General features: G+C 54.4%; 1 protein-coding gene across 1 annotated transcript in view; it reads left to right on the forward strand.

Annotated features, from left to right (window-relative positions):
- The window catches only part of SLC19A1 (solute carrier family 19 member 1), a 16,822-nt gene extending 4,725 nt beyond the window's left edge, over positions 1-12,097 (forward strand). The window contains exons 3-6 of the mRNA XM_007452505.1: positions 22-722; positions 800-992; positions 3,737-3,878; positions 11,849-12,097. Coding sequence (XP_007452567.1) covers positions 22-722; positions 800-992; positions 3,737-3,878; positions 11,849-12,097 — 1,285 coding nt within the window. The remainder of the gene's footprint in view (positions 1-21; positions 723-799; positions 993-3,736; positions 3,879-11,848) is intronic.
- The last annotated feature ends 407 nt before the right edge of the window (positions 12,098-12,504 follow it).

Genomic DNA, 12,504 nt, shown 5'->3' on the forward strand with positions numbered 1-12,504 from the left:
GCTGGTGCCGCTTTCCCTGCGGACGGACTCCCTGCGCTACAAGCCGGTGCTTCTGCTGCAGGGCCTGAGCTACGTGTCCGTGTGGCTTCTGCTGCTCTTCGGCTCGTCCGTGCTGCACATGCAGTTCATGGAGTTTTTCTTCAGCATCACCATGGCGGCCCGCATCGCCTACTCCTCCTACATCTTCTCGCTGGTGCCCCCCGCCTGCTACCAGCGCATGGCCGGCTACTCGCGGGCCTCCGTGCTGCTGGGCGTCTTCACCAGCTCCGTGCTGGGCCAGCTGCTGGTCACGATGGGCAGGGTCCCCTTCTCCACGCTCCACTACATCTCGCTGGCTTTCCTCGCCTTCAGTCTGGTCCTCGCGCTCTTCCTGAAGCGCCCCAAGCGCAGCCTGTTCTTTAGCCGCGGAGCGCCCGCAAGGGCTGGGGCCTCGCCCTCCGAGCTGGACCGGATGAACCTGGGCCAAGGGCAGCCCACGGGTGGGAAGCCGGACTGGCTGCCGGCCTCCTGGCGGGACTCGGCGCTCGCGCACATGCTCCGCGAGCTGGGCCGCACCGCGCGGCTGCCGCAGCTGCGCCTCTGGTCCCTCTGGTGGGTCTTCAGCTCCGCCGGCTACTACCTGATCGTCTACTACGTGCACATCCTGTGGAACGTGGTCAACCCCACCACGGACACCACGAGGGTCTACAACGGCGGGGCGGATGCCGCCTCCACTCTGCTCGGTATGCCCCGCCTGCCTCGCCCAGACAGCGGTGACCCGTGAGGCCGAGGGCGGCGCTGACGCGTCTTGTCTCCCCAGGTGCCATCACCTCCTTTGCCGCCGGCTTCGTGAAGATCCGTTGGGCGCTGTGGGCCGAGCTGATCATCGCGGTGGTTACGGTGCTGCAGGCCGGGCTGGTCTTCCTCATGTACAAGACCAGCAGCATCTGGCTGTGCTACTCGGCCTTCGTGCTCTTCCGTGGCTCCTACCAGTTCCTGGTGCCTGTCGCCACGTGAGTCGGGCTGGTGCGGGGTGGCCACAGGGGACTGCTGGCAGGAGAGTCCCGAAAGACTGGAGCCGAGGGTGGGCAGCTGGAGGGTTGTGCGCTGTGTGTATCGAGAGGCCTCCTTCCAGAAGGTTCCATGGGGAGCAGCAAGGGTATGTGCCGGGCAGCGTGGAGCAGGTGTGCTGGCACGTCACTCTCATCAGGAGGCGCGTGAGCCCTGGGTGCCTTTAGCCAGGGCCCCGCTTGTCCACAGCATGCCCTGTCCTGGCCACCGGGATCGCAGGGCTGGGCAAGGAGCCATGTGGGCGTCCCCTTTGCTCCCGCCTTGAGCCACAGTGTCCACAGGGACTGGACCTCGGGAAGTCCTTGCTTCCAGTCTCCTGGCCCTGCTGTCCCTTCCTGGGTCATTCCCATCCCCTCCCACTCCCACTGCTGGGCACGGTGGCACACAGCCCAAGAGTGACTGGGTGACCCGGCTTGCCTTCTGCCCGGGGGAGCCCTTCCCCCGATGACCTTGTGTTCCTCACACTCCTGGGGATACTCCAGCACTGGCCCAGGGACATCCCTGGAGCTGCCTGCCAACCATCCGTGCCTTCCAGAACCTTCCTCAGCCCACATCTTGCTGGCTTCTGACACCCTCGTACACCCTTTGAACTGGACCTCTCACGAAGCTGCACATGCACACCATGTGTTCACCCCGGACACGTGCTTACGCCATATGTGTTCACGCCATAACATGCCCTCATGCCACACACAGCACACATGCTCAGGACACATGCTTACACCTCCTGCACCTGGCAGGTGGCCTGTCATTGTCTCCAGCTGTTTGGCCCTAGCTCCCCTCCGAGCCCCATCTCCCTGGGGGCACCTCCCTCCCCACTTGGACTGTCCACTCCGGTCACACCCAGCGAGATCTGTCCCTGCCTGGTGCTGGGCTCAGAGCGTGTCCTCGGAGTCCTGATCCTCAGCAGCCGTCGCCCCGCAGTGTGGTGGCCTGATTCCCCTGAGCCGCCTCACAGGAGCGCCCGGCGCCCAGCGTCCCCTTCCTGCCCTGGGCTGCGTCCTTCCTTTCCTCCCCATCAGGGTCAGTGCTGCCCAGACACCCCAGCGACCCTGGCCCTGCTCTCTTGATTTCTGCTGCTAACGCCCCCCGGCCCACATGGCCATGGCTGTGGCCTGGACTCCGTGCACACTGGATGCTGTGTCCTCTCCTGACACTCAGCCTGGAAACGTCCCACCTGTCCTGTCACGGACAGCGTTTCGGAACGGGCGCCAGGGCTGTGGGTGTCTTTCTCTCACTTCTCCCAGGACCACTTAGTGTCTCACGTGTCCTTGTTAATTGTAAAAGCCATAGATGTTCGTGGCAAAAAGACCCGATATGATGCAGAAAAGGTCAAATGTGAGGCAGAAAGGCGTCAAGGAGACAGCAGACCCCCTCAGACCCCAACCCCCGTGGCTGACGTGGGTGTCGGGCTGCCTGGAGCGAGCCGGGGTCACTCTGCACCCCTGCCCCTCGTAACCGCGTGGCTCCATGTCAGAGGGCATTGTCGTCGGTCCTCCTGGTGATAAGGCCCTGTCTCCGATGTCTTCCCGTGACAGACAACATGGGAGCCACCCCCTCTCACCTACATTTTTCTTCCCAAATTCTGATAATGGCCTCAGGTGGGTCCTGGAAGGGAACCGGCCAGGTCAGAGGGCACGCGCTTTGGAAGGGGGTTTCAGAGATGTCGCAGACGCTGTCCAGGCAGGCACACAGCCCCTGCGGGTGGTGGAGGGCGGCCCGTGGGTCACTTGCCTTTCCCTGGTGTCCTGCCCAGTGTATACCTGTGGCTTCTTTTTCTGCTGGGATTTCTCTTTTCCTGATTATCTGCAGTGCGCTTACCTCTACCACATGTGATAGGAGCCTTTTATTATGTGTTGCTGTGTTACCGTTTGCTTTAAATCCAACTCTGAATCAGCTGTGTGTGTGGTGTGGCGTTCTGCCCACGCCTGCGGGACCTGGCCCAGCTCCCGCTTCTCGGGAGTTAACCTTCCGTCAGGGACCTTTGATCCACCGGCTGTCTTCTCTTCGGGTGCCGCTTGTCACGTGACCGCTCATCCTTGCACTTCGTGTACTGCCCCCTCCCCCTGAGCCCCGGCAGAAGCTTGTCGGTCATTCTCTGTAAAGGCTTCTTGGGTATTTTTGTTCATTTATTCTTCAGAGCTTTAGGACACTTTTTGATCAGTTTTTTCTTTTTTTTTTAAAGGCACTTTGGGAAGCACGTTCAAATGTTAATTTCTCTGCAGAGCCCTGCAGGCTCTGAGCGTATTAATTCCTCCTGCTTTCTTTATTTGTTTTACGGTTCTTTCTATAATTTACTGAAACATTTAACGACAAAGGACTTTAATCCTGGAATTTTCCTCGTGCTCTGTCCGTGCGGTGCCCTGTCTGTTAATGCCCGGCTCCCGTGAGGCGGGTTTTCTTGGAACCCTGTAGTGATCATGATTTACTCTGTCCTGGAGACTCCAAGCATCTCCCGCGGTTGCCTTCTGCGACTGGCTTTGCACTCGCTTTGTGAGTCGTTGCAGGAGGACGTGCCAGTTCAGGACGCAGCCCCGGAGCGGCGGGCAGCCTGGGCACTGGGCGGGTCTCGCCTATGCCCCGCGGCTGTTCCTGGTGGCCCGGGAGTGCTGCCCCGCACCTGGGCCCTCTGCGCCTGTGCGTGCACCTTGCCCCCAGCGGGGGCTGACCTCGCCGCTTCCCCATTAAGTTTTCAGATCGCGTCTTCTCTTTCTCAAGAGCTCCGCGCCCTTGTCTTCGGAGTCAACACGTTTCTCGCCACTGTCCTCAAGACCATCATCACCCTCGTTGTCTCCGACAAGCGGGGCCTGGGCCTCCCGGTCCACTCTCAGGTGAGCCCCCGTTTTGGGCTCACTTCCTAGAGGCGGGAAGGCTCTGGGGCGAGTCCTGGCCAGGCCTCCTCGTGGCCACGCAGCCAGTGGTGTGGCCTGTCCCGGGACCCAGGCCACAGAGCCGCTGAGGGTGGGGCGTCTCCATCCAGACCCCCTGGACTGAGCGGGAGCAGGGAGGGAAGGGTCAGAGGGCCAGGTGACAGGGGCCACAGTCTGGCCTGTGCGGCTCCCTGCCAGGGCTGAGTTTGGGGCTGTAAGTGCCGCCTGCATCTGGGCAGTGCGGTGGGCGTGCGCGGTCGAGTGTGGCGAGACCTCTGGGGCCTCCAAGGCCTGCCTGGGTGCGGGTTGCTCTGGAGGCGCCCTCACCGGCCCTGGGCGCCTCCTGCACTGGCTGAGGTCCCAGGAGGGACGGAGGCGTGGCCGAGCATCCCTGTGCCCTCTTCAGGTCCCTGCCTGTGATGGGTCCTGGCTCACATGACAGCCGTCTGTCTCCTCTGTGGAGGGCAGCAGAGAGTGGAGCTCGTGGGGTTGACGTTGGCGCGTGCTGGCCCCTTTCCCGTCCCCTCCCTCCATCCAGTCCTAGGCGGGTCCTCGGTCTTCTACAAAGAACTTGAGAATTCCTCTTTGCTGTGAGACTGGGGGCCGCTCGGGCATGTGACTCCTGGTGGCCTCACCCAGGGCAGGACCAGTCTTGAGTGAGCTGGAATTAGCCAGAGGGTGGTCCTGTGGGAGGGATTGTCGCCGGGCTCCCCGGGGATCCTGCCCCGCCCTCTGCCTGTGGAATGCAGCCTCCATCTGCTGGGAGCCCAGACCTCCCTGGGGCTTGTTCGGCTCCGTGGAGAAGTCCCAGCCCTCCGTCCGAGGTGAGTTGGTGATCCAAAAGCTGGCCAGGAAGGAAGTCCCGGGCATGAGAGACCCTCTTGTTCAGAAACTGGCTTTTTGGATGGGGTTTGGACACCCATTTTGGTGAAGGACATAGGAGCCTCTGGTCCTTTGTGTCCACATGGGCAGGCAGGTCTTGGCCCTTGGTCACCAGCGGGGCCCTCCAGGGACACTGCCCCATCCACCCCAGGCTGAACACTGGGGACTGTGGCTGAGCAGGGTGGCCAGGCTGGACTCAGGTCCACAGGTGCATGTGCAGCTGCACCTACGGGGTGGGCAGGAGGGCTTGTCCGGAGAGCACAAGGCCTGTCGTCCAGAGGTGGCGGGCTGGGGCCTCCTTCACCCGGGACCCTCCAGGGGAGGCCTCTCCCCCAGAGCGGTGGCCTCCACAGGGGAGCATGTTGTCCCCTGGCCTTCCCATGGGGCCTTGCATGGCAGCTGTCCAGCTGGCCTGGGAGGGGCCCCAGCACCTGGGGGAGCCTCTCCCTCCCTGGAGCCCTGGGTGTCCTGGCTCCGGGCAGCGGGGCTTCCGAGGGGCCCAAGGCGGGGAGCAGGGGCTGGGCCTTCCTCGCCTGACCTGGCCCCAGCCCCTGCCACGTGACAGCTTCCAGCCACGCTGGGTCAAGCTGACGACAGTATATTGATTTTTCTCCTGCTGGATTAATTCCCTGGTTAAAAGGTAACTCGAGAGGTTGGTTCGTAGCTAGTAATCCTGGTGGCATCCAGAAGGGAAGTCGCCCCGGCTCGTCCTACTCACCTCTCCTGCGCATGGTGTTCCGGGTGCCCCCTCCCTCCGTCCTGGGTGGCGAGAGTGGGGCAGAGCCGGTGCTGGGAACCAGCACGGAGCAGGCAGGGAGCTGGCCTGGGCGGGCTGGTCTTTTAAGTTGAACTCTACTTCTGGGTCACCACACACTCACCGGTGGGGTAACAGGTGATGCAAAGACCCACGTACCTGGTGCGGGCCCAGCCCCGCCACCGGTCACGTCCTGCAGTTCTGCGGCGCGGGCACTCTCGGGATACGGGCCGCACACAGTCGAGACGGGAGCATCCCTCCCTGCCCCCTGTGGCCACGCCGGGCCCCCACCCTGCCTCCTCCCCGACCCCTGGCCACCACGGTCTGCCCGCCATTTCTACAGCATTGTCATCGCGAGAGTGGGACCCTGCAGCTGTGCGTCGGGATTGCCTTCCCCACTCAGCCCCAGTCCTGCAGATGCGTGGCTACCTCTCTCCGGTCCTTTGCTGCCCGGGGCTCCGCAGTGGCTGGACCACGGCTCATTTACCTGCTCACTGCCAAGAGCCCTGGCTTTGTCCGGTTGGGGGCTGCTCTGAACATTTGCGTATAGCTTTTTGTGTGAACCCAGATTTCCATTTCTCTGGATAAATGCCCCAAAGTACAGTTGTTGAGTCACGTGGTGGCTGCCAGACTGTTTTCCACGGTCGCTGCACCATTTTACATTCCCACTGGCCTGCCTGAGGGATCCGGGTTCCCCACATTCTCATCAGCGTTCAGTGTGGCCACCGTATCTGTTCGGCCGTTCCGAGCCGTGTGGAGGGCTGGTGGTCCCTGTGGTTCCATTTGCATTTTTCCCTGATGGCTATGACGCTGTCCTCCCCACGTGCAGCTGCCATCTGTACATCCTCTTTGGTGAAGTGTTCCTTCACTTTTCTGCGCATTTCCTAATTGGCTCCTTTGGTTTTTCACTTGAGTTTTGAGAATGTCTGTGTATTCTAGGTAGTAGTCCTTTGTTGGATGTGTGCTTTGCAAAGGTTTCTCCCTGCTCGTAGCTCACCATCTCATCTTCCTAATAGGGTTGTGTGCAACATAAGTTTTTAATTTTGATGAGGTCTGATTTATTCATTTGTCCTTTTGTGGATCTTAGTTTTGGTGTCACATATAATAACTCTTCGGCCCTGGGTCCCAAAGATTTTCCCCAACATCTAAGTCTGTGACCTGTTTTGAGTTAATTTTTTGTAAGGTGTGAAGCTTACAACATTTCATTCCTTTGTCTGTGGATGTCTGGTTGCTCTAGCACCATTCGTTGAAAAGACTGCATTGCTTTCCACCACTTGCGTGAGTCTGTTTCTGGGCTCTCTGTCTGTTCTGTTGAGCTATGTGCCTACCCTCCCTCCACCACCACACTGTCCTGCTTGTGTAGCTAGGTGGTAAGTTTTTGAAATTTGGTACACCGATTCCTCCAACTTTGAAATTTAAAAAAAAATTATTTTAGCTATAATAGTTTCTTTGCCTTTCCCTATACATTTTAGAGTACTCATGTGTATATCTACAAACATGTTTGCTGGGCTTTTGCTAGGAATTGCATTAAGCCTGTTTATCAATATTGGGAGAATTAACATCTTTTGTTATGTTGAATCTTCCAACTTGTGAACATGGTGTGTCTCTCCATTTACTTAGAACTTTGATTTCTTTCAGCATTTTGTAGTTTTCAACATGCAAGTACTGTAGTGCTGTGCATGTTTTGTTAGATTTATTCCTAAGAATTTCATTTTTTTTTTTTTTTTAGCAATTGTAAATGATACTGTATTTATAATTTTGGTGTCTGCATTAATCTTCTAGGGCTGCCGTAACAAAATATCACAGACTGGGTAGTTTATGCAGCAGAAATTTATTCTCTATAGTCTGGAGGCCGGAAGTCTGAGATCAAGGTGTCTGCAGGTTTGGTTTCTCCTGAGGCCTCTCTCCTCAGCATGCAGACGGCCGTCTTCTCCTTGTGTCCCCATGTGGTCTTTCCTCGGTGCGTGTGCACTCCTGGTGTCTCTCTCTTATAAGGAGTCCTACTGGATTAGGGTCCCACCCTCATGACCTCATTTAACCTTCATCATTCCTGAAAGGCCCCATCTCTAAATACAGTCACACTGGGGCTTAGGGCTTCAACAAATGAATTCTGGGGGGATAGAGTTCAGTTCATAACAGTCCAGGTGTTCACTGCTGGGACAGGCAGACCTCATTCTTATCACGTTATTGTGCTTCACAGATACTGACTTTTTTTACAAGTTGAAGGTTTGTGGCAGCCCTGCATTGTCAGATGACGGTTAGCATTCTTTAGCAATAAAGTATTTTTATTAAGGTATGCACACTGTTTCTTTTTAGACATAATGCTATTGCACACTTAATAGACTATAGTATAGCATAAACATAATTATTATATGCCCTGGGAAACCAAAAAATTTGTGTGACTTGCTTTATTGCAATACTTACTTTATTGCGGTGGTTCGGACCTGAACAATCTCTCTGAGCTCTGCCTGTGTAAGAAACACACTGACATCTGTGAGTTAACCTTGTAAGTCCTGCTGAGGTCACTTATTAGTTTTGGGAGGTCTTTTTTTTAATGCTTTTTATCTATTTTTCTTGCCTTACTGTTACTGGCTAGAACTTTTGGCCTTATTATTTCCTTCTTTCTACTTACTTTGGATTTATTTTGCTCATCTTTTTCTAGGTTCTTTAGATGGGAGCTTAGATAAATCGTATGAGAATTCTTCTTTTCTAATATTTCCATTTATTGCTATACATTTCCTTCTCAGCCTGCTTTAGCTACACCCCACAGATTTTGATATGTTGTATTTTCTTTTTCATTCATTTCTATGTATTTCTATCTCCTTTCATACTTTCTAGTTGACCTATGATTATTTCAAAATGTGTTGTTTCTTTTCCAAGTGTTTTGATATTTTCCTGTTATCTTTCTGTTATTGGTTTCTATTTTGATGATGTTCTTTTGTGATCAGAGAACACAATCTGTATTATTTCAGTTCTTATAATTTGTTGAGGTTTGTTTTAGGGACTGGGACATGGTCTATCTTGTTATAAGCTCCATGTACACTTGAAAAGAATGTGAATTCTGCTGTTTTGGGGTGGAGTGTTCCATAAATATCAATAAGGTCCTATAGTCAATGGTGGTATTGCTTTCTTCTCTATCCTTATGGATTTTTTTGTCTGGCCTATTGTTGAGAAGGGGTGTTGAGATTTCCATTTATAACTGTGACTTTGTCTATTTCTCCTTTCATTTCTGTCGTGTCTTTGCTTCACGTTTTTGCAGCTCTCTGTTGCATACACATACACTGGATGTCTTGGTGGATTGAGCCTTTTATCATTATATAATGTTCTTCTCTGCCTGTGGTCATTTTCTTTCCTCTGAAGTCTACTTTACCTGATATTAATATAGCCATTCTGCTTTCCTTTGGTTAATGTTTACATGACATATTATCTTCCATCCTTTTACTTTTAACTTGACTATATCGTTATACCTGAGTTTCTTGTAGGTAGCATATGGTTGTCGTCATGTTTTTTTAATCCACTCTGCCAGTATCTGTCTGTAATTGGTTTATTTAGACCGTTTATATTTAGTGTAATTGTTGATGTATTAGTCCTTATGTCTGCCATTTCAGTTTTTGTTTTCTTTTTCTTCTCTCTGCCTTTTGTTTCTGTTTTCTTTCTTTGTGCCTTCTCATAGATTTACAGATTCTTCAGAATTTCATTTTGGTTTATCTGTTGTATTTTTGAGTGTATCTCTCATGGTGACTTTTTTGATGGTTGCTTTGTGTATTAAATGGCCAGTTGTAGTGAAGTATTGAAATCTCACCTCCTTTAGGTCACTTTTCTCTCTTCTGCTTAAGTACAAGTGTCTTACTTATTTCTTCTGTATACCATTAGAGCCACCTAAGATAGGATAATAAGTTTTGCTCCAGCTGTCAAACATTTAGGAAACTGAAGCGAAGGAAAGTCTATTTGCCCACAATTTTGATCACTGTGTTCTTTCTCCTTCCTGATGTTCCAAGTTTCTTATCATTTACTTTCCGTTTAGAGAACCTCCTTTAAGCATTCTTTTAAGGCAGGTCTGCCGGTGACAAATTGTTCTTTTAGTTTTTCTTTATTTGAGAATGTCTTGATTGATTTTTCATTCCTGAATTTTTCAGTATGAGAAAAATTTGTCATTTCCTTGTGGCCTTCCTGGTTTCTGATGAAAAATACACTGTCGTTCTAATTATTTTTCCCTTAAGGTGTCAGTTTTTTTTCTGGCTGCTTTCAAGATTTTTCCTTTTTCTTTGTCTTTAGCTTTCAAAAATTTGAATATGGTGTGTGTTGGTCTGATTTGGGGGGTGTCGTCTTGTTTGGGGTTCTCTCAGCTTCTTGAATCCATAGGTTTATGTCCCTTGCCAAACTTGGTAAGTTTTCCCAGTCATTATTTCCTCAAGTGCTTTTTCAGCCCCATTCTTTTTCTTTCTTCTTATTTTACACCCATGACACAGTGTTACATTTTGTCCCCTGGAGAATGAGGCTCTGCTTTTTTTCCCCATCTGTTTTCTCTTTGTTGTTCAGATTTGGTGATTTCTATTGTTCCATCTTCCAGTTCACTGATTCTTTTCTCTGTGCCCTCCATTCTGTTGTTGAGACCATTTGCTGAGTATTTATTTTGGTTATTATATTTTTCAATTGTAACTTTTCTTCTTTATCTCTTCTGTTTCTTTTCTGAGACTTTTTTCATTTGTCTCAAGCATGTTTGTTATTGCTTGTTGAAGCATTTTCATGATGGCTACTTTAAAATCCTTCTCAGATAACTTTAACATCTCTGTCATCTTGGTGTGGGTGTCTGTTGATTGTATTTCATTCATTTAGAGATCTTTGTGGTTGTAAGTATGCTGAGTGATTTTTTTTAAATGAATCCTGTACATTTTGGCTATTATGTTTTGAGACTCTGGCTCTTATTTAATCCTTCTGTTTTAGCTAGCTTCTCCTGACACCAGCCTAGCAGAGGACTAGGGGCATGCACCTCGTTATAGCCAGGTGAGGTGGAATTCTAGGCTCCCCACTCAGCCCTCCTCACGCTGAGGGCTGGGGTGGGGCTTCTCCTTACCGCTGGGCAAGGAAGGGAGCGCCAGCTCCCCACATGGCCTGCAGTGGTCAGGAGGGCCATGGGTACCTCATTACTGCTCCCCACGTGGCCCCAGTGACACTGGTGGGGGAGGGGCATTCTCACTGCGGCTGGGTGGGGTAAAAGTCCTGACTCTTCAGGGAAGCGGGGCACCACCTGGGGGGAGTGAAAGTCCAGGCTTTCCATGTGGTCCCTATGGGGGTGAACATTCCAGCTCCCCACTGGGCCCTGACCAACACCACCCGACGGGGGTGGGGGTTTTACAGCCTGGGTCACGAGGGTGGGGCCTGGCTGGAGGAGAGGGGCTCCCACTCGTCAGTGTCCTGTCCTGCTGGGTGGGTGGGGGTCCCTCTCCTGCCCCTTTGGGTGGAGCAGCTTTTGTTGAATGTTTTCTTCTGTGTTTCCTGGTATTTCTGGTTTGTGGGCTTCTTTGGTTCCTTTAAAGATACTTGCAGCAGAAAGAAAAAAAGCCCAGGGAACACATTGACGTGGTGCTCGTTGGATTCCAAGGCCCCAGCTAGTCTGCCCCCATCCACTTTTCAGAGGCACCTTCTGTGTGTTGTCTGTGCAGTGTCCAGGGTTCTAATCGTACTTGCGAGGAACAGGCAAGTCATGCCAGCTCCATCTTCCTGGAAGCCAAGTCCCCGACGTTTCATTTCCTGGTTTTGCTTCTGAAAATGAGCTTTCCTAGCAGGGCTGAGCATACAGTGCTGAGGGGTTCTCGGGGAGACCGCTTGGGGCAGCTGAGCTCCGGGGCCGTGGGCGGGACTCATGCTCGTCTGGCCCACACGCGAAGGAGGCCACCCTGGACCCCTGCCCCCTGCGGTCTGAGAACCGGGGGGAGTTTCCCGTGTGCTGGGCACTCCTCCCTGTGCATCACCGCTGAGCAGCTTCACTGGTCCCGGGGCGCAGGGTTGCACTGCCCTGGGGCCATGGGGGCGGCGGGGGCCGGGAGACCTGGGCGGCCTGTCCTCCTCCACCAGCCTCCGCCCGCACAGGTGTCCTCCGTGAGGACCTGGCCCCAGAGCCAAGTGCACGTTTGCTGTCACACAAGGTGATCAAAGTGCTACGGGGCAGATGGCGGAGGCGCAGAAGTGCTGGGTTTGCGGAAGCCCCGCTGGGTGGGTGGAGGCTGGGCCCTGCTCCGGCCTCCATGACCCCTGGGTGCCCCCGCCCGCCTCACCTGCACCCTCTCTGTTCCAGTTCCTCATCTACTTTGTGTACTTCCTGGTGCTGTTTGTCGCCTACGTCCTTGCGGCCATGCTGGCGGGCGTGCGCCACTTCCGACAGGGCCGCCGCCAGCCCCCGCCGCCGGCCCAGGAGCTGATGAGCCCGATGCAGGAGCCGGCCGTGCACGACGGGCCCGCCCCAGAGGAGGACGGCCCCGCCCCAGAGGAGGACGGCGTGCGAGCCGTGGGGGAGCAGAGACAGCAGCCCGAGGCCAAGGCCTGACCCTGCGCGACCTGCTCTCCTGGCCGGTGGGCGGCCAGGTTCCTGACACCCGAGGCAGCGAGCCTGGGCCTTGACCTCAGAGCTGACACGTCCCCAGCAGCTGCCTGGCTTCTGGGTGTCCGCAGCCAGGTTGCCGGCATCGTCCACATCGTCAGATGGTGGCACTGGTGACTGACGGGCCCCCGGTGCTCTGTCCCTGAGACCCAAGCCTCGGGGGCCTCCGGCCTCCGCGAGGGGTCCTCGGCTCACCCCGAGCGGGGCACTCCTCAGCCCTGCTTCACGCCCTGGCCGTGACCCGCGGCCTGCCGGGGACGCTCAGGCAGCTGCCCGGCCACTGGGGGCTGGTTTGGTGTCCCTGCCTACACGTGGCCGGTGCGGGGGGTCCACGTGCACGCCAGACCTCCCTG

This window comes from Lipotes vexillifer, unplaced genomic scaffold (genome assembly GCF_000442215.2).
Source record: "Lipotes vexillifer unplaced genomic scaffold, Lipotes_vexillifer_v1.1 scaffold545, whole genome shotgun sequence".
Taxonomy (NCBI): Eukaryota; Metazoa; Chordata; class Mammalia; order Artiodactyla; family Lipotidae; genus Lipotes; species Lipotes vexillifer.